We start from the raw sequence: 24,834 nt of genomic DNA, 5'->3' as shown, positions 1-24,834 counted from the left end.
TTAGTTAAAAAGTAAGTAACTAGTTTATTGGAGGTGAAATTCAATCAAAAATGTCTTATATTTTTAAACGGAGAGAGTAATTCTCATAATTTCTTTCATCAAGTGTAAAATGAAAAAGCAAAATCAAATTATATAAATACTTTAAGAGTAACTATAACATTATCTTGTTAAAAATAAATAAATTTTATGACAATTATATCTCCAAACTATTACAATAGTTAGACTATACATGCATAAAATATTATTATAAAATTAAAATAAAAATTTTATTTAATATCTTAAAATTTTTATAATGTGTCAACTGTTGAAAATATATAACCTTAATATTTCATTAAAAAAAAAAAGTTAGAGAGCAAGATCCCTACCGATCCTCCCTATTTCCACCGCTGCTTGTCACCCTCCTACCCACACATTTAACAACTGTTAGCGGGCTGATGCTTTTACGAGCGAGCATTTTTAAATATTTTTTATAATAAAATATTACATTTCCGTATTCTACCTCTTCTCTAATCTCTCTTCCATTGACGTGGGTAAACCAAAAAAACTTGATTTTTTTCAAGAAGAAAATATTTCGTTGGGATTATAATTTGAAATGCCCTGGCCCGATATTAGATAATGTGTTAAAGTGGGTCCACCGAGCTAGCCCCACCCCAAACATGAACGAGGAAAATGTGATTATCTCCCAAATTTTAAGGGGGAAGAGGACACAATTAATCAATAAAAAAAGTCAAATAGTTACCGCTGTTTGATTCCAGTTTTTAGTGCTTGTTTTTCTTAAATAAAATCCTCAAATTTTAAGTCTTTTTTATATAAAAAAATAAGTCTTGCATACGAAGAAAATTTAATTCTGGATTTAACGATTAACGAGCCCAATATTTTTTCAGGAACCAGTTGGCATTCTTCAAACAGAGGAAAAGAACATTATCTGGCTGCCACGTCACTTATTGTTCCTTTAACTATTATATTTTCTTTTAACGTTTTCTATTAATATAATTGTCATTTAATTAAAAAAAAGGGACCAGTTGGAACAGAAAAAAGTCAAATTATTATTCATTATTTTATATAAAATGATACTGCATTACATTATAATTTATAAACATGGAGATTGTAGACGTAGCTTTTTTTTTTTTTTTTTTTTGGGCCAACGATTGGAGACGTAGTTGCACATTGGTATTTATTTGTTATTTATTTATTTTTCAATGTTTTAGGTGGACATTGGAACGTGCTTCGGACGTCGTTTTGCAAGGGCACCAATTTAAAAATTTGGAAATTTAAAACTTTGAATAGAAAATGGAAAGAAGGCACTCTCCTTGTTTTCGTGGAGAAGGCTGACCAGTCTTTCTCCTTGCCGGGGGGAAGTCAGCTCTGAAATAATCGTACCTTCTCTGCTATTCTGATCGGCAGACAGAAAAACCTTGAATTTGCTCAGGTTTGGCGCCTGTCATAGTTCCCGATTCTCTGTTCTTTCTGCCTATTCTTATTTAATCTGTCCTGTGTTGACTCCCCTGCTTTTGGTTGATCCATTTGATTTAGTTTGTCGATTACTGAGTAACTATAGAATTTACTTGAGCTTACGACTGAATACGGTCTCGCCTATAATTTGTTTGATAGTCTTGGACGTCAAGCATCACAAGATAATTATTCTGGTTAATAATTGAATAAGAAATAATTAGACCTGCGGCGATGATTTCTATGGTCATCTTCTATATTGGTTCGTTTTGCATCCACAAGTCTACTTATACTTTCCTAGCATACACATCAATTCACATCTATGCGTTGCGAGCGTCAATTTGCGCGTACAACTTTTAGCCTCGGTAAATTTTGCCACCTGCAATGATGTGAGTTCATGTGTGTGCCGGGGGCTGCTAACATTACTTTCTACAGTATCTCTTATTAGTACCTTATTGAAGGATTGGCTTAGGATATTAGAAATTAGAAGAAGATGGTGACCGCCGGCTATGAGTCTTAGGTGCAGGTTATCGTTTGGCTAGAAAATAGATGATTGCAGCAAAATTTGCTGAAGAAATTGCAGTGATCAGTTAATTTTGAGTCTTCATCTTGCAAATGCCTGCTCTGCCGACCAATCTAAGGACCAGTTGTTAATATTTGGATAAGAAAATTTTAGAAGGGCGTCTTACTTATAACTTTCCGACAGTCACCATTGTCACCACAGAGCGGTTGCTCGGTTTGTTGCTTTTGAAAAGTTGATCGCATCTTGCCACTGAATGATTTGCGATTTTGTTGATGCAGATGCTAAAGTTGGTAATCTTTTTTTTTTTCTTTGGGTTGACAAATTGTTTGTCATTATGTAAGACTTGCTGCCTGGCTGCGTATTGAGCTTTTGCACACACTTATAACAATGCTTACTCTTGCCTGCCGTCGTGCTGTTATTATTCAGGATGAAGATGGGGAAAATATACTGGAAAAATTGGTATTGATTATTGTTGCAATCGTTAATGATTTGTAGAGATTTTATTTGAACACCATGAGCGGGGATCTAAACAGTGCTACCACTAATGGCTGTGACAATATGTTAAAATCACAAGAGCAACAGGCAAAGGTATGTCCATATAGTTTTTATCTGGAAGCACGTTTCTCACCTCACCTTGATGCTTGGCCTTCGAAGTTATTTCGCTGCAATGTCTAATTAGAGTAGCACGAGTCTATGATATTTTGATTCCATGCAGATCGATGAGATAAGAAGGCTGATAGGGCCATTGTCTGGTAAGGCCTTGATTTATTGTTCCAATGAATCCATCTCACGGCATCTAAGAGCTAGGAATTGGAATGTCAAGAAGGCAGCTAAAATGTTGAAACAGACCTTAAAATGGAGAGCAGAATACAAGCCAGAAGAAATCCGCTGGGTGAGTCAATGCTTCTATTCACTTTACTTCTTACAATTTTTTTAAATATATAACTCATGACTGCGATGGATTGCTACGTCCGTTAAGGCTAAGCTATTGTTTGTCTATTGAGTATTTGTTTCACTTAAAAGAAAAATAAAGTACATATATAGGATATGTCATGATAAGATATGGGGGATATGATAAATTTTATTTTATTTTATTTTTTAGTAGAAATGGAAACTAATATTTAGACAGAACTATAAGCAGTACAAAGCACAAAGCAAAACAGCAAAGAAAGAAAGAAAACTTTCATCAGCTACTGCCTTTGGTAATTAAAGGTGGGAGTTGATTAAAGATACAAAAACTCTTGAGAGTGATTCTAAAACTACTTGAGTGATTCTAAAACTATGTCTAGCTAAACTATCATCATTACAATTAAATTCACGGAAAATAAAATTAAGAGAAGCATCACAGGTAAAGTAGATTAAATCATGACTCCTTTGAATGAATTTTAATTTTAAAATATGAACTCTTTGTTTTTTCTTCTGAGTATTTGTGACACTTGTGATATCAACTTCTAATCGGTTTATGATGTCCATATTCTTGACGTAGGGAGAGATTGCTAATGAAGCAGAGACAGGGAAGATTTATAGGTCAAATTATACTGACAAGCATGGGAGAACAGTCCTTGTCATGAGACCTAGTCGACAGGTTTCTTCTGATGATCTCTTTTAACCTCTAGCATCGATGAAAGACATGAGAGTGAGGGCCATATTTAGAAATACATTATATCCAGCTAAGTAAAGCAGAGCTGGCCACCTTTTACACCAATCTTTGAAAATGACGTCAAATGCTTGTTAGAATTGCAAGTTTTGGTAATGGTGAATCCGGGCGAACTGGATCTGGTCTAAGTTATATTTTTCATCACCATCAAGATGAGTTTTATGCATATTTGTTGAGTTTCCATATATTTCTTTCCGTTTTCTTTTTCTTTTTCTTTTTCTTTTTTTGGTTGGGTGCAGAACTCAGAGTCAATAAAAGGACAGATCAAGTATCTGGTATGCTGCATGGAGAATGCTATCTTAAATCTTCCAGCAGAACAGGAACAGATGGTCTGGCTAATTGATTTCGAGGGTTTCAGCTTGTCGAATATATCAGTGAAGGTGACACGTGAAACTGCCCATGTCTTACAAGATCATTATCCGGAAAGATTGGGTTTGGCAATACTGTACAATCCACCAAAGTTCTTTGAACCGTTCTTCAAGGTAAATCTATAATTATGATTTATCTGTGTTGGGTTTTTGAACATCTGAATGCAGCATGAGTGGATGAAAATATGCTGGCAATTTTAGATCCTATGTCAGAATGATATCAAGTGGATTTCACTCGCACAAAAGTTTAGTGCTTCATTGACAATTTCAGCCAATTTAAAATCTGAATTTTTTTCTTGTATGTAAATTATGTTGCCTTGAGAGATAATACTTGCTTCAGCTACTTGATGTCAAAATTAGGCACAGGATTCGAGTTGTCTTCTGGGATGGACTGGATCCAAGTTTTCATCTTGCGTTTATACTGTTCATGGTTGAAACCTGTCTATTTCACATGTAATGAGGCCGAAAAAGGGATCCAAAAATTTTAGAATGTGAGGGTAATGTGTGTATGTATTATGGGGGCATTAGAACTAATATTGTTAAATATTTGAAATCGTTTTTATACATATAAACTTGAATAAAATAAAAAAATTCTGTGGGGGCACTTGCTCCCTCTACCTACAGTGTAGGTACATGCACGGGCAGTGAAGAAAAAGGTCCAGTTTCTGTTGACAACTCCTTCTTCTTCTTGTTTTTTTTGGGAAGTTCATAGAGGTAGGATTCTACTGAGTAGTCTCTAGAATGGCATAACACCGTTGGAGTGTCATGGTCATTTCTACTAATTGGGGCATTATTTTGTCATTGTGGTAGGTATTTTTCTTGGCTAGTGCATGATTGATCTTTATATTTGATTTTGATTTTAGTTTCCGAAAACTTAGATAACAGATCTTGTACCATTTTCTGATGTCAAAGAATGCATTGGTGCAGATGGTAAAGCCCCTATTAGAGCCAAAGACTTATAATAAAGTCAAGTTTGTTTACTCAGATGACCACAACACCAAGAAGATTATGGAAGATCTGTTTGATATGGACAGTCTAGAGTCTTCGTTTGGTGGGAATAATAACTCCGAATTTGACATCAATATATATGCTGAGAGGATGAGAGAGGATGACAGGAAGATGCCCTCTTTTTGGACAAGGGCGAACATTCCATCGTCAACTCCATGTGATGCTCCTTTAGATCCAATCAAGCTAGAATCAGATTCTGGTGCTTCTGACAATGAAGAAATAGACTACACCCCTGGTCATGAGATGAAATTGAGGAGTACCAAACCAGATCAGGATATCTTGGCTCATCAAGGAAATATAAATACCACAACAGATTTGCGTTAGATTGAGATATTGCGTGCCTTTTTCAAGGTCTGCTCGGTCAACTGTAATGTAGCTGCGAGATGTTATATTCGAGTTTGGGGCTGAGACTTCTGTCAACTCTATGTTTTGTAGGCCCCAACAAAAATTTAATGTTTTCGATTTATACCAGTCATCTTTTTTCTCTTCCTGCTTCATTTTCTAATTTGACTTTTCATAGGCTCAAGACAAACCATACTTTACCGCTCACAGACTTTCGTGGTTTGATCTCTTATATAAGCAAATTGAAGAGTTTATACATTGATTTTATGTGTTTGTGTATATTTTCTCCAATCATCTTATAAAAGCTGTCCAAGTCCAAGGTATTGGAAGGCGACTGCTTCCACTTGCGCTGATTATCGTACTTTTGATAAGAAAAAGATGAAAATATGTAAATCCTCATTGTAGATGAAGAAGAAAAGATGTGCAAGAGAAACACACTCTAAAATAAGTTTGTTTCATAAGACAATTAAGGTACCCATAAAATTCACATTGCAACTCATTTACAATTATGGTATATTATAAGAATGGACAGCTGAAAGCATTATATCTGCCATAAGCTTCCACAACAGGCTTCCTCAGCCACCACAGTCCACAAGTGATGAATACCAAAGTACTTGAAACTGTTCTTCCAAACCACTGGTACAAAACTGCACTAAAACGTCCAAAATTCTAGCTTCAAATCATGCGAAAAATGGTAACATTGATTACACATATTTCTTTCCTCTCCCTTTTTATGCGATTCTACCGTGATCCTGCAGATAATGCAGAACGCATTCCCTGTAACAATCCTAGAAATTGTTAAATAAACGCATTGCATTTTGAGAGAAGCATAAACAGAAAGGATGAGTCAGTGGGTTACTGTTACCTGTATTTCTAGTGCATGTCATCCAATTTTTGTCTGTAAAGAGCCAAACGCTGTGATCACGTATCAAAGCTGTCAGCGTCTTCCAGGCATAATAAATCAAAAGAACAGAAGAATGGTTTTACCCAAAAAAAAAAAAAAAGCCTTAATTTTCAACATTATTATATAAAAATAATTCAAAGATGGTTAGTGACTAAGAAATATGTGGCCCCACAAAATATGACCTTTCATCTGCATTATATTTTTGTCAATCCAGAGCAAAGTGCAGTCAAAACAAGACCGATAATTTTTCAAACCAGACTGTTTTGGCTATATTTTTTCAATAACTCAAGCAGATTTTAAGTTCCGTTGCAGTTTATCCATCTTTACATGAAAACTTGTTCACTTCCAACAGAATCTTCTTCATCTGAGCCTAGAAGAGGGCGGAGATATAAAAGGGATATATGATCATACCCTAGTGTAGGCATAAACTCCAGCTTCAGTTGGTCCTATGGGACTCCCCCTCCTAATGAATCTTCCTTCTTTGAAAATATAAAGCATGGGGATTCCAGTGGATAATTCCAGACTAATGACCTGTTATACAGTGAGAAAAAAATTCATTACCAGTTTACGTGTTGTATGTGAATGTAAGGGGAGTGACAATTTTGAACACTACAATCACCTCTTGGGAAGTTAGTTTGTCAAGATACATGATAATGGATCTCAATGAATTCCCATGAGCAGCAATCATAACATTCTTTCCAGATGAAAGCTGGGGTTCAATCTGCATCATAGTTCAACAGAATTAGCTCCTCATGGATGTTACATGGTCACTTCAGCCTCAAACTTTATATATTACATTACCAACAAGTCAACGCAAGAAATTTGAAATTTTTAACAAACTAAATGCATATTTTTATCTCCTGCACAACGCAAGCTTAATGCCACATGTGTCTCATCAAATGTCCAGGCATAAATATTAAGGATTAGAGAGCAATGAAAATCAATCCTTCAGTTAAAACTACTTAACATACTGATCTGAAACCTTCACATTGATTTCAAACATATATACAACTTCTTACGACTCCCTCTGGTTCTAAATGTATGGCAATGGTAACTAATTCATGCTTTTTAAGGAATGGTAGCTTATATTATTATTAATCTTGTAAAAAAGTGTCAATCTTTCCAGTTTTGCCTTTGCCCTTTAATACAATAAATGACCAGAATTAAGTGCCTTATTGGAATAAAAAACAAGCCACTAACACAATGCAATTAAAATTTTAAATTAAAGCCAACAATAAATGAGAGATGGGTAGGATTGGGGCAAAAAAAAAAAAGGTACACACTACATGTTCCCTGTATTTAGGATAAGATAGAGCATGATGATATAATACGTAAAACATCATAGTGAGCATTAGAACTTAGAAGAGAAAAAAAAAATTGGGAAAACATTTTCTGTTACTTATAGTAATCTCAATAAAATTATGCTATGAAAGGAAAAAGAGCCAAAAAAAAGGAAAAAAAAAAAAACAAAACAAACCAAACTTACCTGTTCTCTAAAATAAGCAACTGCCCTTTCAGCACACATCTCCAAACTTTCACCATTTGGAGGAGGTGTATCATAACTTCGGCGCCACTCATGGACTTGTTCTTTCCCATATCTGTCAGCAGTTTCCTGCTTATTAAGACCCTGTAGCTCTCCATACCTGAAAGGAAAAAAAATTGCAAAATCAATCATATACTATTGGTGAGATTATGAAGCAGGATGACAGAACTGAGCACTGGAAAAAGATTGCTACATTCTTTCATTTAGTTGCCAGGCTGCTATGACTGGAATAGATTGCTTTTTTGTCTCTTCACTAAAAATTTGGCTCCATGCTCTTGCTTGTTCACTCTCATTATGTATAATGATAGGCACCTTCATAAAAGTTGATGATTAAAGGTAAAGAAAAAGACATTGAAAAGCATAATACGGTAAAGGATATAATTCTTAAAATAGATTAAACTAGACATCATTATATTGCTATTCACATCATGAGTAACAATTGCATTATAATATTATATTATAGCATAATGCCATAACCTGGCAATTTCTGAGGAGGCAGTATAAACTGTCCAGTCCTAAGTTACTCCAGTAATGGACTGATAATTAACAAGACTAATTCAAAAGCAAGGATTTGGGAGCATGGCATGCGTCCTAACAAACCCTAAGCTTTCAATGTTAAAATTAGTAGGGCATATTCTCACTTTCAGAGCCTAAAGAAGGTTATGCATTCCTTTTACCTTCCTTCGACGGTGCTGAGTCATGGCAAGCATGGCTGTCATTTGTGCACGAATCAGAGCAGATGTAAATATGACATCAACAGGAATGCTGCTGATTCTTTTGCCAGCTTCGATTGCCTCGTCTATGCCCTTCTTGCTTAGGGGGACATCTACACAACCTGTGAATAAATTCTTTTCATTCCATAATGATTCACCATGCCGAATAAGGATCAACGCTGCTTCATCTGACATGAAACAAATTGAACATCAGTTAAAAAGATCCAACAAGGATAACTTCAACTCCTTGACTCTCATAATCACGGAGAACTTAAAAGTGAATCCGACTTCATGATACAGTAAACATGAATGCTTTTCATACAGAAGGTTGAAAACAACATAAACATATACAACAATCTCTGTAAGCAACAAATGTCCTTGACAGTAGATTTTCTCTTACTTGATTTCTTGGAACTGTCACTGGTGGTGCTTCTTGAAGGGGATAACACTGGATCAACCACCGATGTTTGAGAAGCTGAAGATCGAATTATGCAACAATTCCTCCGGTCAACTCTCCTTGACAAGCTATTGCAGCTACTAAAATCCTTTGCTATCAATCTTATAGAGTTCTGAAGATTTTGGTGTTTTTTAGAATTTTTAAGAAGAGGCTCTGGCTGAAAAGTGCCTATGGCCTGGTGACAGAGTTTAGCAGCCATCCCCTGAACGTTGGAAAACAAGCCAATGCCAATTAGCGCTTGAATTCTGATGAAGGGTATTCATGTGTCATCCTAGATTTATTTGTCGAGAGTCTCAAAATATACCCTTAAAAGTTCAAATCACAGATGGAAAAACACAACGAACTCGTTCGTGCTTAGAAAACCATTCAAATGCCCGAAAAAAGAATGAAAGGGCAAATAATCTATCATGTATCACTAGTAACTGGTGGCTGGCATATTAAAACCTGGCCCCCCATTTCCATAAATGGAAAGAACTCAAACAATGTAGAGGACGGAAAGAAACCGCAGATCCGTAGGAAACGAACAAGATAAATCAAGATGAACCGCGAAAGAGAATGTATAAATATATGAAACAATGAATACTCGCTCTTTGATCACGTCTTGAGTCGAAGATAATCAATATAAAAGGCAACAACGTACCGCAAGGAGTTAAAGCAAGAAAAAGAACAAGAACGAAGAGCCGAAAGGAAAATGTGAGCTAGTATGGAATGGAGAAAATAGGAACGGGATTTACCTGCTTATATAGAGGTGGCGATGAAAACGAGGAGGTGATGTAGAAATGCGTAGAGTTTATTACAAGAAAGTCTGAAGAAGATGACAGAGTTACAGCAGCGAGCATTCACTCCAACGAACAACAGAGGGGATATGCGAGGAGGGAAAAGAAGTTATTGATGACTGACAAGAAGCGACTTTAATCACTATAGGAGAAGTCGCCGTTAGTTTAGTTGAGCCAAATTCCAATTAGGCTTCCCATAATTTATATGCCACACAAGAATCCAGCCCCCAAATTGGCTGCTTCCAATTCACACCAGTAAGCTTCCAACTTCTCCGTTGGACAGCGCTTTCCGTCAACACCTAACCCTAATCCTAATTCAGGACTTTTTCTTTTGAATAAATATTATTGTTATGACTTTTTTCTTTTTTTAAAAAATGTTACGATCTCCGGATCGAACTTCAAGTGTGGATTTAGCAGCGTATCCTGTAAATCGACGCGCACGTAATTATTTATTTTGAAGCTTTATATTAATATATATTTTAAAAATACTGGTAATAAATAAGATTTTATACACGTGATAACAATAAAGGATTAAAAATATAAAATATTTTGTAGATGAAAATATCTTGGATGTAATTCGTGGAAAACAACGCGAGTAACATTACAAAGCGCACTTTTTTTATTTCTTTTTGCCAACAACATTTTCGATTATCTTTTAAATTTTATCATATAATAATTTCATTAAAAAAAATGCAATCTTGCGGTAACTCTCTTTGTTAAGACAAGAAAAGGGAAAAAAAAAAGGGGGGGGGGATTCAATTAGATGCCTCTAATTCTTCTCTTGTTTTTGGAATTTGTCAAATAAAAACCACCGAGAAAGAGCAGTTCCAGACTGAACACAAACAAATAATCCATGCATCTTTCATGATGTATGATGCACTCAAAACAATTCAATCAGGGGAGTAAAAGAATAATTGGTGGCTGACGTGTCCCAGTAATAACAAGTCGAATGGTGTAGTGATGATCTTTTTATCCAAAAAATAAGTCGAATCGCGCAGAGGACTGGGACACGACAAATAGATGCCTGAAACAAGTATAATCAGCGATGAGTTTAGTTTAGTTTATTTTAGTGAAAGACCGTTATGTATGTGGGGATGTCGATGGTTGATCACTTGACATGAAAACCAACCCTTGCGGAGGCTGAGGGACAGAATCGTGTTTTCCTAACCCTTCGCGAGTCCAACTGTCATCTTTCATGTGCTTGCGCTTTTGTGTTTTTCTTTTTTGGCGGTTCCTGAAGAGGAACAAGGCTCAAAACACCTAACGAGGCAGGCACCTGCATCCTCTTTGGTGGCCTTGACACATGTATGCACGCCACGTGCAACCGAACCCGCGCACTCTCTCACCTAACCCCTTCTCTGATTCTTCATTTCAATTCAACGTTGGAGCCCCGTTCGTTAGGCTCGTCATTGTGCTATAAAATACTAACACCGTATTAGTAGAATGGAGAAATTAATTTCATAAAAAATATATCTAATAATGGTCAAACATTTATTTTTAATTATTAATCACAAAAATATAATCACTGATATCAATCCAAAATGTAAAAAAAAAAAAATCCCACAATTTAAAGCTATAGATGATTCTTCTATGCTCTCCTGCGCCTTTTTATTCTTTCAATCTCGGAGCATTTCATAGGACTCTATGAAATTTTATTTTTATTTCTTCAACTACTAAAAGGACTAATACAGCTACCGCATAAATCACGTGACCCGTACCCACCAGCCGTGGAAGGAGCAAAGCGGCGTCATTTTGAAGTTGGAGAGAATATGCTTTTACGTGAAGCTGGTGGAGGTGGTGGTTCCAACTTCTAAGGATATGCCCACGTGTAAAAATAGAAAAGTAAAAAAGGATCACCAACACTCGCTTCTTCGGCCAAGAAGAGGGTCACTTTATTTTTTTTCTCTCCATTTCTTTTTACTTCCTTCATTCCCACCATTTAAATTACTTTATTAAATATTTTTTTAAAATAATAAAATTAATGAATAGTAGAGATGGGAGAAGTGAAGGAAAATGAAAGAAAAAAAATGAAGAGACCCTCTCCTACTCTGATCTCTACGACTATCAAGCCAACCTCTTCGATGTGGGTCCATCAAGCCAGGCAATTCCAATTTCCTGATTTGGTGTGATCTCTAATTTGGGATTGCAAAATCCCCTTGGGCCTTGGTGCCATCTATTCTCACCCCGCCTCCTGCGTTGCCCCAAAAAAAAAAGGGCATTCATTCCATGTTCACTTTTGGGACTATGAAAAAAAAAAAAAAAAGTACTGCTTCAACGTCCTTATTAGAGCTGGACATTTCGAGAATGAAGTTTTAATTTTCGCTCCGATTATGTTTATATTGATCTTTTATCTCTCATTTTATTACTTGAAAACTATTATATTGTAGAACAAAAAAAAATGAACGGGCGTTATTATTATTTTTATTCAGTGACATGACTTAATTTTTTTCCCAAACATGTGATTTAAAAAACGTTTAAATTTCCGCATAAAAAAAAAAAAATGAAACGTGACATCCATACAATACGAGAGCCTTTGAAAGGCATCCAATATTTTGTTGGGTCGCGATCAAAAAAAGGTGTTGATGTTTCATGGACTTGTTAAACTTTGAAAAAATGACAATTAAATATCTTCTAAAAATATTAATTTTAATTAAAGATTATGACATTTTAAAATTCTAATTAAAAATCATGAGATAAAACAATATAGTTTATAAGGTGGGATTCACTAACGTCACTTGAAAAAATTGCTAACATATATTGTAAAACTGTAAAAAAATATGGTTTGTGAGATAAGATTCACTAAAAAAAATGGGATAAAAATTAAAGACCATGGGATAAAAAAATATAGTTTGTGAGGTGAAATTCACTAACGCCACTTGAAAAAATTATTAATATATATTATAAAAATATGAAACCTCATTTAAAAATTAATTGTTTAATAAAAAACGTCACTTGAGAGTTCACTAACCCGACTTAAAAAATTTATAACATATATTGTGAAAATAAAAAACCTTACTTAAAAATCAATTATTTAAAAAAAATCTCAATTTGAACAAGTCACTTTTTCTTAAACAATCGATTCTTAAATGAGGTTTCATTTTTTTACAATATACGTTAGTAATATTTTCAAGTCTGATTAGTAAATTTTCAAGTAATACTTTTTGCCAAATAATCAATTTTCAAGTAGAATTTTATGTTTTCGTAATATATGTTAAAAAAAATTTTAAGTCAAATTAGTGAATTCTCAAGTGGAGTTTTATATTTTCACAATAAACATTAGCAATTTTTTTAAATTAGGTTAGTGAATCCACATCACAAACTATATTTTTTATCTCAATTAAGGATCATGAAATTTTAACATGTTATGATCCTTAATTGAGATTAATATTTTTAGAGAGTCTTTAATTATCATTTCCCTTAATTTTTTGGGTTAACCGCAAGCGTTCTTCTTCCAAGTCCTGTCAGCACGTGGAGCTGGCAACTGATTGTGAATTGGTCTCATGAATAAATGCGTAGCCCATGGCTGATATTAGATAATGGGTTGGACCCCCAAAAGCGAAAAGCCCACCAAGTAAAGGCATTCGCACTTATGAATCCCATCCGCGATAAGCCCACAGACAGAACAGCACCTCTTATCCATATTCGGTCCACATTATCGTCATCACTTTCCTGGTCTCTATTTTATTTTTTTGATTAACGAACTGTTTAAAATTATTTTTATTTTATTAATCTGACACTGATATTTTGTAGAACATATTTTAAAAATAAAAAATAATAAAAATAAATATTTTTTTTATTTTTTCTTAATCTTCAAAACAATAATTCAAGAGTATCTAAAAGTTATTTACATTTTTCTATTCTCTAAAATAATATTTTATTTAATTTTTTTAAAATATTTTTCAAAAACACATTACTAAATAATTTTTTTATTATTTTATTTTAAAGAATAAAAAATTGTTTTTAAAAACAGATTTTCAAACAAACCCTAATGGAGCCACTTAATTTTTTTATTCTTTAGTTTTATCATAAAATGAACACAAATATGATTTTTTCTGTCCGCAGTGTCTGACTCATTTCAATGTTTATCACATTCTTTTATATTTCACATACTTCTCCCGAAGGAGAAGCCAGTTGACGAATCTTGTTTGATCATAAATATAAAATCTCAATTTTATTTGTTTTCCATGTCCATTATTTGTTCTCTAATATTCACTCCAATCCTATTTATAAAACACTTTTTAAAAATAATTTTTAATTTAAAATATAAAATACTTTATAATAATTAAATCACTTTTTTCAATTTCATCTCTTCTTAATTAATGTGTTTAATATAATTGTATTATTATTTAAAGCCAAGTATAAAAATGAAAATACACCTTACCTTTTTATGATAAAAAAATAATTTTTTTTAAAATACATGAAATAGTTAAAAAGTATTTTATAAAAAATATTTTATAAATTAGCAAAAATATAGGTTTGAATCTCTGTAATTTGCTCGAATTTTGATATATGCCCCTGCATTTTTTTTAATTTTCTAAGTCTTTACATTTTTGTTTTTTAATGTTTTAAATCCTTACATAAACAAAATGTAGGGACTTTAGAAGGATCTAAAATGCTGAAAAATAAAAGTATAGAGATCTATAATAAAACGCGATTAAAGTGTAGAGATCCAAAATTTAAAGTTATGTTTTTTCTATAAATTATCAAAAGAAAGATACTTCTTTCAAAATACCCGTTTGTCCTTTCAACGGCAAAGGGAGACTGGTAGGGGAGCAAGAATCCCCTTCAAGACTGGTGTGTCTAAAGAAAACAAAACTGAACTGAAGATACAAACAAATAGCAGAAAGGTAGAAATTCAGCTATGAAATCTTAATCCTGATTAAATAGACACACCAGAAGTTCATAGCAGCAATACATAGAACGCAATCTCTGCCAAGTCAAACAGTAATATAATTTAGTAGGGTCCTCTCACAACTCACATACAAAGGCACAAAGTCGAAAGGCCGAGATAAGTCCAACAAGATTAAACAAGATAGAGACCAGGCCAATTCAAGATATTACAGAAATCAATTCTCATTGTCGAACTCTTCGTATTGCCTGAGAATTTCAGCACAGCCAGACGCAGCCTCGGCCTTCATGAAGCCCACAGCATTCACAGCTCGATCATCGGAGGCGATGCCATTGTTTCGGGTAAGAATAACACGGGCTTGATCACGGCCTGGGGCAGCTTCTTTACAGTCACTCTGAGGGCTGCTTACAACCATGGCATCGCATATTTGATCCGCATGATCCTCTTCTACCAGTATTTTATATGTTCCTGTTGAATCTGTCCTCCCCTTCTTCCTGTACACAACTTGTAATGTCTTCCTTTCCTTGCATTCCACAACCACCTCAGCACCTGCGCACCACCATTAACAAAACTGTTACAAACAACAACCACCCACCCAAAACACCGCTTCATCGCCTCATCATTTAGCTTACCTTTTTCTTCAATCATATAACACCTACGATTTATGAATATATGATTGTTCACCCTTCATGGTTCACGCAACACAGAAATCTGCTGGTAAAAAATATACTACACAGAAATCTAACTAAAAACACAGTTGAGTACTGGCATAATAATTAGGCCCTGCAAAGTGAATATTGGATTTCCACGATGGACATCTTGAGCATGACAAAAAAAAAAAAACGTCACAATCATATCTGCCCTCATCTGATTGATAAGGATTGCATCCATCCGTACTTGCATCCGAATTACAACAAATGCATCTCTACTACTAATTGGCCTTTGGCAATACAGGGTTGCCATTTTTCCCCCTTTGGCCAGTCTTACCGGATACCATTGAGCGTGCAGACCGAAGGCCGAAGCACCGCCCTCCAAAGATGACGGATTTTAAAGATAAAAATCAAGGATATAGAGATCAATGTTTCAACAGAAATACAGATCGAATGGATCATCGAGGTTTTGGCAACTATCCATCTCACAAATTTTCACTCTACCTTAACAAAACAAGACAAAGAAAGAAAATTTCATCGCTTGAACAAGAAAACCCGACAGAACTAGCAAACCTAGGGACCGCCTAAGACTGCAAGTTCAGGTCACGACATTCTCCGTGAGATGAAGGTGCGAGAAGGACTTTACCAAACAAATTTCAGATCTGGCGTCAAAAACAGGATGCAAGACGTTTCCAGGAAAAACTCTCTTATTTTGGATTTCGGGCAAGTGTTACAAGAAAATAGGCGGAACAAAGAAATGTACAGAAAAAGGAACAAGAGGAATTTGGTTGAGAGGAAAAGGAAGGTACCAGCAATGTAAGTAGTGGCGGAGGTCTCAAAGCCAGCACGGCAAGTGTCACAGTAGACGCGACCCTGCACCGTGAATGGGTTCCTCTCCGGGCGGATGGCCGCAATCAGTGCCGGTAGCGCGCACAGGAGCAGTAGGAAGGAAGCCCTGGCAGCCATAGCTAAGCTCGCGAGATTAACAGAGAAAATATGGGTAGGAATCTGGAGAGTTTAACGGTGCAATTCAAACGAAAGGGCGACACTGATGAGTATCCAAATTCAGTGAGACGGAAATAGAAAATGGATGGATTTCAAAGGGTTTGGAGTCGGTTCACTCACATGGTAACGCACGGCACGGATGGTGATATCGACGTTGTGAACGTGCCACGTCATGACGCACTTGATTTTGTTTTCTGGGTTTTAAATTCTAATACTAAATCTTAAAATAGACTCTAGAAGATTTGCCTTGATGAATTGCGAAGGCCGGGGTGCAGGGCCGTGGAGTGGACATTTTCTCTTTGGGCTAGCGAAGTAGTAGGAACGGGTAGTGAAGATTAGATTGTAAATAATAGATAATTATCTGCTTTTTTATTAAAAAAATATAAAATATTTTTAATTAAATTTCAACTCTCAATAAAATAATTACTTATTTTTAAATTAATATTATTTTTTATAATTACTTTCATTTAATAAAATATTTTACTCTAAAATAAATGTATTGTTTTTTATTAAGGGCACTTAAAAAAAACTTAATAATTACACTTTAAAATACTGAAAATGTCTTATATTTATAATATTCAACTCTTTAAAAAATATTTTATATTTTTAAAAAAAGAGAGTATATAAATACAATATTAAATTTATGTTGATGTTCAATTTTGATGTTTTTCTTATTGAATCTTCAATGAAATTCATCCGTAGCATTTAAAATTTTGACAATATCGGATCATGTGATACTGTTAAATCATAAAAATTAATGATTTTGAGCATATGTTGAACCAGCGGCAGTAAAAAATATCAATTTACCAAGCGCGAGATTGGTTCGAGTTTCAGGTTAAGCTTTGTCATATCATTTCATTCAACGCATGGGTGTGTGTACGTGTGGTGGATGTTGAACCAATGGAATGCTCATGGAATAAAGATATGCTATCGACGTTGATGCTGCCTCAAAAAAAGGATTTAAAAAACGATATATATTGACTAGTATTTATTTCTAGGTTGATGCTGCCACTAATGAGGGATTTAAACAGCAATAAATATTGACTAGTATTTATTATTAGGTTGATGCTGCCACTAAAAAAGGATTTAAAAAACGATAAATATTGACTAGTATTTATTTCTCAATTTAAGCTTTCGTATCATCAATTTTATTAATTAAATGGTATAATATGAATTTAGATTTGGATTCAATGAGAGTAGGGATGTAAGTCCACTTATTTAATAAATATTTTAATTATAATTATTAAATTTTATTAATATTTAAAAATTATTAAGATACATTTTTACTTAAATCTTCAAAACACTACTTACCATAAAAACACTGCCTTACAAATATTATCCCCTTAACAAATTTAAAATTTTAATATCTAATATTTTTTAAATATTATACGACATCATTTTTTATAACTGTTCTATCAAATTAAATGATCATTATCATGTTAATTATTGCATTTCGATTGAAATCTCTTCTTGTCACCTTTTGATAGGATGGAATCGATCTTCAGTTCAAGTCGGTGACAACTAAGAAATATCTTTATGCCGAGTTCGAGGGAGGAACAATCATAGTAGAAAACCGCACGGCTGCTTCTAGTTAGAAAACATTTAGCTTGCGCTAGCTTTGTTATGTGTTTACATATGTGAATTTGTTGCAAACAGGATGTTAAATGATGTTACATGTGCATTTTATAGTTATGGAGGATAGACAAGACCACTTTCAAATTCAGGGTATTCAATAAACAATTCATGGGATTAGATAGAATTAACATGGTCGCCGTAGTCAACACTTTTACTGACTCTGAGACGTTTCATATTATCAAGAAAAGTAATGATTCTAATTGCATTCAAATTAAAGCATCCAATGGATTCTTCTTACAAGTAACCCTCCTATGCTTTTCACATTAAAATCTCATGTCCTATTAACTCACAAAACTTTTCATGACATCCACTATCGGAGATTTTTATATTATGCAGTTGAAGGGTGATGGTTACTTATTTATTAATGACAGCCATAACCATTCCTTTATAGCTGTGAGATTTTATCATGTCATACGGTGTGATGAACTTACAAGCGAAGAGAGAGGAGCTGGTGACAGCCTATGTTCTCGAGGTCAACAATTAAGGAGACGATGACCCTTTTGTTTTTCTGTTGGCAATCACTAAGAGGATGTAAGGTGAATTCTAAGTCATAAATGTCTATAGGCCCCACAAAGCTCCCCAAGTTATGAAGATAATGCTAGCACAATTCATTTGTTACTTTAAATTACTTGATTTTTCAAGTGTATAAATTCAATTTCATTGAGCAAATCAACTTGATTTAGTTATATTCAAATAAAATTATTGGAAATTATTGACTTTTTATCTATAGTAGGTTCAAGGAATGCATTTGATTTTCAGGACCACTGGAACACCTTCGTTGCGGAAGATGATTGCTCTTCTAAAGACAGCTCTCAAGGATAGGAAAAGACAGACGAAAACATTCAAAAGACCATTCATGTTACAGACTTCCTAACTATAAGGTTTGCATGATATTTATATGCAGTTATTATTAGTACACTAACATTGATTGCTAATACAACCTATATGTAGGTATATAAGAAGCCTAAGCCTATATGCAGTGCAGCTAATAAACGAGCCTTTGGCACCGGGTGTTACATTGGAGAGGCTAAACAAGTACTATAAGGGTGGTTATAAAGCTATATGCAAGCACTCTCCCACGACCTATGCGGTGCTTTTAAATAGGCTGGGACCTTTTGAGCCTTGAGAACTCTTCCCTCTTTATAATGGCCTCATGGGATATGTGATTGATATCCATTACTACAACCTCTTTTCCCATGTTTTTGATAACATGATTGTGCAACAAAACATTGCCTTCACTTGTGAAAATAGCTCTTTGGCTTTGAGTTATGTTACAACCTCAAATAGACCTCTTACTTTTGTGGGTAATGTATAGATACAATGTTCTTATGAGATGAGATGGCCTAGTTTTGTTGATTATGCCAATGGTGATTGATTCTTGATCAATTGCAGGTGAATAAGTTACTGAATGGCAAGTGAAGAATGCTACAAAAGAAGATTACTAAAGATTCGCCCAATTATAGATATATAGGCGAGCTACATCTGGGTGGGCTTATTGGACTCTCAAAAACGTTAATGCACATTGGAATCTCCAATGGATAATCCACAACAGTTATATCATGCTTTAGGTTTTCTTGTTAGACCTACTCCAATCTTCTAATAAATGACCATTCATAGTTCCATACTATACTTTTGTCACACCTCGTATATCCTTTTGGCTCTCTTTATGCCAAAATCAACCGTCTCATATCATTGTTAAAAAAAATTAAATGAATAAATTTTTTTAGTTTTTGTTCTGCATATATTTTAAGAAGGTTAATATCAAGAATGTGCTCTGAACTTTCTGTTCCGTCAACTCTTTAATTTATTAATTAACTCTCTATTTCAATTCACCTTAACTTAGTTAACTCTCTATTTCGATTCACCTTGACCTTTTCAACCGAGTGCTCAATGCAAAAACTGTTCCCACGTTCCGATGATGGACTGAGCGGGAAGTTAAAATTCAAGCGATTCACACATTAACAAGTGGGAGCACAGAGTTTAAAGCATGAATCAAGTGACTAAAAGGTTAATAAATTGAGGGACATGGACGACACACCCTAAATAGAAAGGAAGTGGTTGGGTTGATGTCCTCTGATAATGATGATAAACTGCCAACATTTTGCACAAACATTGACTTTATGGAAAAGGTGATGTCCTTTGATAGCAATAGAACTAAAATATCTATCCTTCAATAAACCCACTCGATTTACAAGGTGGAAATTAAAATAATAAAATGGGATTGGGATGATGATTAAGCAAGGGGTGGGGAAGGCCAATCAGAATAGGCGAGCGAGGAGGAAAAACAACAAAGTTGATTGATGATGCAGAATCAATGAAGAATCAGAATGATGAGCACATGTTTAGTGGCAACGAGAATGAGTTTATTGCGTACATGCTCCAGTATTAACAGCCACAAAATGAGATTCGAGAGAAAGCCCAGTGGAGTCCATGGATGGCGACGAGAAGTGACTCTGTGGCCTTTTACGAAGACATCATTTTAAAAAAAGGCTTTGCCCGTCACCATATTGGTGGGGGACATCATTATTGTAAGATTCTCACTCTTCCTTTTTTTGGCCTCTTCCCCCTTTTGAACTCTCTGGTGAATTCTGCAGTGAAGATCTTGGCCAAATTAAATCACACACGACCTGATAGTTTATCGTTCATCGATCACTCCCTCTTCCCGAAACAAAAATCCACGCCCATAGTTTTCACTCTTAACAAATTAGTTCCATAAAACAAGTAGTGTACGATAGCTTTAGTTTACTTTTACACGTGAAATGTGAAGGTGTGATTACAAGTTGGAAGGAAGATACTCCCTCCCTTTCCACTCGGTCAATAATGACAGTGGGGGCGTGACTTGCCATTTAATTTACTTGTGAATAATCATTTCGGAATGTATATATCCAACAAGAACATGGCCAAGTTGCAGGTCTCCGTAAGTGCTAAGCAATAGAAATCGCCTGGACTTTTTGAAAAAGTGGAAAAGAAATTAATCAAGTTAAATTGTGTGCATAATGGTTCGGCAAGGACAATAATACTGTGGTCGCGTTAAAGGAAGGTGTGGGCATGGGTTTACGGATGTTAGGTTTGAAAAGTCAAGGGGAGAGAAAAGGAGCGAGAGAATGAGATGAGGAGCCAGGGGCTCTGGTGGTTGCCACTCCAATCCAATCATTGCCGAGTTGATCACCCATAGTGGCACGTACGCCTCATTTGGAATCCTCTGACAAACTCATGACTATTCATCTCCCTACTATTCTAGTTCTCCTTCCATCACACATCACAAATCATTTTTAAATAAAATTTTATATCTCAATAAATTTTATTAAATATATTAAATAATTTTATATTTTTAAAATAAAAATATAAATTTTTAAAAATATTTGTCATTTAATATATTTAAAAAAAATAAAAATTAATTATAGAAAGAAAAAATATAATAGTAAAATTATTACATTTAATAAAACTGTCTTATATTTTGAGGAAAAAAAATTTTAAAAATATATATAATACTATTCTACAGCTCATTTATCTCATAGGGGACCTTAGTGTTTTCTTTATTTCATGCTCACTTCGTGAGAGGTAATTGGTGAAAAATAAGAATTAGGGCCACAGCCTGACGCAGAGGTGCCGCTCGACGTAGCTTAATGCTTGTAATCTGATACGCCCTCTATGCCACTCGTTGGGCAGAAAATGTCTTAATTAGCCACGTTTGTGAATGCGGTAAATCCCACACGTCCATTATGGTCTTCTCGTTAAAAGAGATCACCAACGTGGGGCAGGGTTGCACATTTGCACTTGCCTATTTTTATTTCTGGCCAGTGTTGCCCTTTCGGTGTGCCCTTTTCGTTTCTACGTGAAAATAAAGAAACGTTGGCGTGCAACATTTCTAAATAAATTAATCTTGTACAGAAGTAATATTTACTTTCACTTGATTGAAACTCCCATCTCGATCATCCAATGTGCGAAAACTCTCAATCCCACTCTTTGATTATATCATATTGAATATAAGATCCATTACAAACTTTGTACGAGCAATTAATTTTTTTTTCCCTAGAATGCCTCTTACAAAACGATGGCATTTAAATGAAAGACGAAATTGAAAGGAATAAATAAATTTTTACACATGAACTAAATTTCAGTACACTGTGGTATATATGTTTAGATAAATTGAGTCTAATAACTAGTGAAGAATAATAAATGAAAAATTTAATGTACACGAAATTAAGAAAAAAGTATATCTTTGGATTTTTTTTATTTTTTTTTCAAATTTTATAATAAAAATATGAGGAAGAATATATTTTCCAAGGGCTTATTAGCCCATTTGCAGGCAAATTAATATTTCAAAACGAGCCACCTATTTTAATAAATTTAGGCTAAATAACACACAATTTTTCTAAATTTTGAACCATGAACATATAACTCCCTTAACTTTTAAAACTTAATAATACCTCTTTGAACATCTAAATTTATACAAATAACCCTTAGTCATTAATTATATGCCCCCTTAAACTTCAGGGTTAACTATTAATTTAGACCCTGAATTATAAGTCCAGGGATGATTTAAACTTTATAATTTAAAAATGTATATTTTGAATTCTAAACAATTAAAATTGGAGTAATTTGATCCTTATCATTAACTTTCAACAAACATCCGTCAAATTCATTTAAGAAGATTGCATTTTAGGCCCCAACTTGACAGAAATTTATTAAAAGTTAACAGTAGAGGTCAAATTGCCTCAACTTTAATTGTTTAGGGTTCATAATATATTTTTTTAAAAGTTTAAAGTTAAAATTACATATTAACCCTTTTATATTTTTTAAAAATGCACTCTAATCAATAATAATTTAATAGTAATCGAAAAAAGTGTATTTTACATATTGTGTTAATTTTTAAAAAGATTTTGAAGGAGTGTGTAAGTTTCTTGATTTGAATTGATCGATAAAGGTAAAAATTTATAAAACAAAGTTAAATGCCTTTATGATAAATATAGAGATAGAAAAAAAAAGTGTATGAAGATGAGTCTATTTTAGATTTTTCCCTAACAGAGAATGAAAATATTTTTTTTCACCGATATTATTATGAGATCCCAATTACACCAAAGAACAAATAGGAAAAAAATAAGAAAGTGCATTTATACGAAAGATCATGTTACACTTCTATTACTGCCACCGATTGCCTATCAAAACTCTATCTAGCAAGAACAAAAATAGCTCAAGACTGTTTCATTCATATCCATCATAATCTCTACCAAAAACTCCTTTACTTATTATTACAATTTACAACCTTCTTTTATATAGTTTCATCATCATTGTCATTATTTACCTTTTTTTAATTCATTATTTTCATATCCTGAAAAATTTGTAACATCATTAAGGGTTAATATATAATTTAAACTATAAATTATAGGTTTAGGGGCAATATGAATGCTAGATTTTTAAAAAGATGCATTTTGAATCCTGAACAAATATCTATCAAATTGGAGACTAAAGTGTGATTTTTTTAAATGAATTTGATGGACGTTTGTTGAAAGTTAATAATAGGGGTTAAATTACTTCAACTTTAGTTATTTAGGATTTATAATACACCTTTTTAAAGTTTAGGTTTTAAATTGCCCCTGAATGTATAGTTCAGAGTTTAAATTGATATTTAACCCTAAACTTTATTTTCGTGTGTATTTAAGTCTCCAAACCTTATTTGATATATGAATAATCCTCTAAACTTTAAGTTATGTACAGATAATTAATCCACAAAATTACTACAAAGTTTTAAAAGGTTAAAAAAATTATATGTACATAGTTTAAAATTCAAGAAAATAATGAAAAATTTAGCCATGAATTTAAAATAAAGATCATGAGTAGAAAAGGTACACAAGTATGACCGAATTACTTGTTTAGATATCTTTAACGTTGCACACACGAGAAAATTATTAAGGAAACAAGGGCAATGCTTTTCAGCCAAAATGACATGAGAAAATTCTTAATTATAAGTTCCATAACAAAATAATTAGTATTTGAACACAGAATGATGAAAATTTTGGGCCGTTTCCCTTTGACCTCACTAATACTAAAGAAAACTAATTCATTATATGAACAATGCTGGTCGATGATTTTAGCGCGGTCATATTTACGATTTACGTGATAAAAATATATAATAATAATGCAATATATTGGGAGAATGAGATTAAAGTTCCTAAATAATAAATTTATGACAGTTAGGTCCTTGAAAAATTTTTTATAAAATTAATTATAAATATTAATTTAAATACTTACAAATTCAAGGGTTTCAACTGCAGTTATAAATTTTAATTTTAATTTGCAATTGAAATTCCTTGCAATAATTTGAAACAATGTTTATAACTTATTTTTCAAAAAATTTTATTAGAGATCTAATTATAATGAATTATTTATTTTGAGACTTTATAGTTATAAATTGTAATTATATAAGCAATTGGTTTGGGTGTCTTGTATATAAATTTATCGAGTGCATAGATTCAATATTTACATGATATACATTATGAATAATATTCTCTAATTATAAGACATTTTGAGATAAGATCATACACATAAATAAATTTTAAATTTTAATAATGACACTATACAGATTTAGTTTTTCAAAATAAAAAAATATAAACTTATAAAAATACCTTTCATTTTGATATAACTTTAAATTTGTATACATTTAATCATTACATTGCCATCAATTCAATTCTCTCTTTGCTTGAAAGACAACATTAAAAAAATATCATTAATAAAATTTTATTTTTACTAAACTGTCATATATTTTGAAACAATAAAATACATTTAGTTATGTTTAGATTAACGAGAATTTAAATTTATATCAAATCCCTCATTTGGATAAATAAATTTTTATAGACCTGGATTTGATTCAATTCCAACTCTATCTCTTATTACCTTTCATTTGTAATTTAAACTTTCTTCCATGCTCCAATCACTTGATATTTTAATAACTTGA

At 33.4% G+C, this 24,834-nt stretch overlaps 3 protein-coding genes and 1 pseudogene across 8 annotated transcripts; 2 read left to right on the top strand and 2 right to left on the bottom strand.

Moving 5' to 3' along the window:
• The first annotated feature begins 1,273 nt into the window (after positions 1–1,273).
• LOC129294365 (uncharacterized) lies at positions 1,274–5,614 on the top strand. 2 transcript variants are annotated; one of them, XM_054932675.1, is made up of 6 exons: positions 1,274–1,429; positions 2,468–2,560; positions 2,688–2,864; positions 3,459–3,557; positions 3,869–4,111; positions 4,925–5,614. In XM_054932675.1, exons 2-6 carry the CDS (start codon positions 2,486–2,488, stop codon positions 5,327–5,329), a joined length of 999 nt encoding a protein of 332 aa, XP_054788650.1. In that variant the 5' UTR covers positions 1,274–1,429; positions 2,468–2,485; the 3' UTR covers positions 5,330–5,614. The 2 variants fall into 2 exon arrangements, with proteins under 2 accessions (XP_054788650.1, XP_054788651.1); XM_054932676.1 differs by having other exon boundaries at positions 1,284–1,429; positions 2,399–2,560.
• Positions 5,615–5,782: 168 nt separating this feature from the next.
• LOC129294364 (2,3-bisphosphoglycerate-dependent phosphoglycerate mutase 1-like) lies at positions 5,783–10,049 on the bottom strand. Of its 5 annotated transcripts, none has more exons than XM_054932670.1 (9): positions 9,699–10,049; positions 8,908–9,166; positions 8,472–8,695; positions 7,988–8,106; positions 7,738–7,894; positions 6,871–6,972; positions 6,663–6,782; positions 6,213–6,291; positions 5,783–6,135 (listed from the first exon to the last, which is right to left on the bottom strand). In XM_054932670.1, the coding sequence occupies exons 1-9, from the start codon at positions 9,801–9,803 to the stop codon at positions 6,089–6,091; spliced, it is 1,212 nt and encodes a 403-aa protein (XP_054788645.1). In that variant the 5' UTR covers positions 9,804–10,049; the 3' UTR covers positions 5,783–6,088. The 5 variants fall into 5 exon arrangements, with proteins under 5 accessions (XP_054788645.1, XP_054788644.1, XP_054788646.1 ...); XM_054932669.1 differs by having other exon boundaries at positions 5,783–6,124; positions 9,699–10,048; XM_054932671.1 differs by lacking the exon at positions 9,699–10,049 and adding an exon at positions 9,605–9,674 and having other exon boundaries at positions 5,783–6,124.
• Positions 10,050–14,594: 4,545 nt separating this feature from the next.
• LOC129294576 (pollen-specific protein C13) lies at positions 14,595–16,369 on the bottom strand. The gene is made up of 2 exons (XM_054932997.1): positions 16,049–16,369; positions 14,595–15,138 (listed from the first exon to the last, which is right to left on the bottom strand). Exons 1-2 carry the CDS (start codon positions 16,203–16,205, stop codon positions 14,807–14,809), a joined length of 489 nt encoding a protein of 162 aa, XP_054788972.1. The 5' UTR covers positions 16,206–16,369; the 3' UTR covers positions 14,595–14,806.
• A 1,931-nt stretch (positions 16,370–18,300) lies between these two features.
• On the top strand, positions 18,301–19,447 carry LOC129294567 (glucan 1,3-beta-glucosidase-like; annotated as a pseudogene).
• The last annotated feature ends 5,387 nt before the right edge of the window (positions 19,448–24,834 follow it).

This window comes from Prosopis cineraria, unplaced genomic scaffold (assembly GCF_029017545.1).
Source record: "Prosopis cineraria cultivar Desert tree isolate PC_DT_omini unplaced genomic scaffold, ASM2901754v1 PC15, whole genome shotgun sequence".
Lineage (NCBI taxonomy): Eukaryota > Viridiplantae > Streptophyta > Magnoliopsida > Fabales > Fabaceae > Prosopis > Prosopis cineraria.
This window is presented reverse-complemented; position numbering and strand designations above follow the sequence as displayed.

What these genes read in the sequence shown, in the direction of transcription:
- LOC129294365 (XM_054932675.1), top strand. Translation starts at nt 2,486, where the DNA reads ATGAGCGGGGATCTAAACAGTGCTACCACTAATGGCTGTGACAATATG. An exon ending in TCATGAGACCTAGTCGACAG is followed by an intron (nt 3,558 to 3,868) that starts GTTTCTTCTGAT and finishes GGTTGGGTGCAG; the next exon opens with AACTCAGAGTCAATAAAAGG. An exon ending in TCTTTGAACCGTTCTTCAAG is followed by an intron (nt 4,112 to 4,924) that starts GTAAATCTATAA and finishes GCATTGGTGCAG; the next exon opens with ATGGTAAAGCCCCTATTAGA.
- LOC129294576 (XM_054932997.1), bottom strand. Translation starts at nt 16,205, where the DNA reads ATGGCTGCCAGGGCTTCCTTCCTACTGCTCCTGTGCGCGCTACCGGCA. An exon ending in CGCCACTACTTACATTGCTG is followed by an intron (nt 15,139 to 16,048) that starts GTACCTTCCTTT and finishes GGTGGTGCGCAG; the next exon opens with GTGCTGAGGTGGTTGTGGAA.
- LOC129294364 (XM_054932669.1), bottom strand. Translation starts at nt 9,803, where the DNA reads ATGCTCGCTGCTGTAACTCTGTCATCTTCTTCAGACTTTCTTGTAATA. An exon ending in CGCCACCTCTATATAAGCAG is followed by an intron (nt 9,167 to 9,698) that starts GTAAATCCCGTT and finishes TCCAACGTTCAG; the next exon opens with GGGATGGCTGCTAAACTCTG. An exon ending in TGACAGTTCCAAGAAATCAA is followed by an intron (nt 8,696 to 8,907) that starts GTAAGAGAAAAT and finishes GTTTCATGTCAG; the next exon opens with ATGAAGCAGCGTTGATCCTT.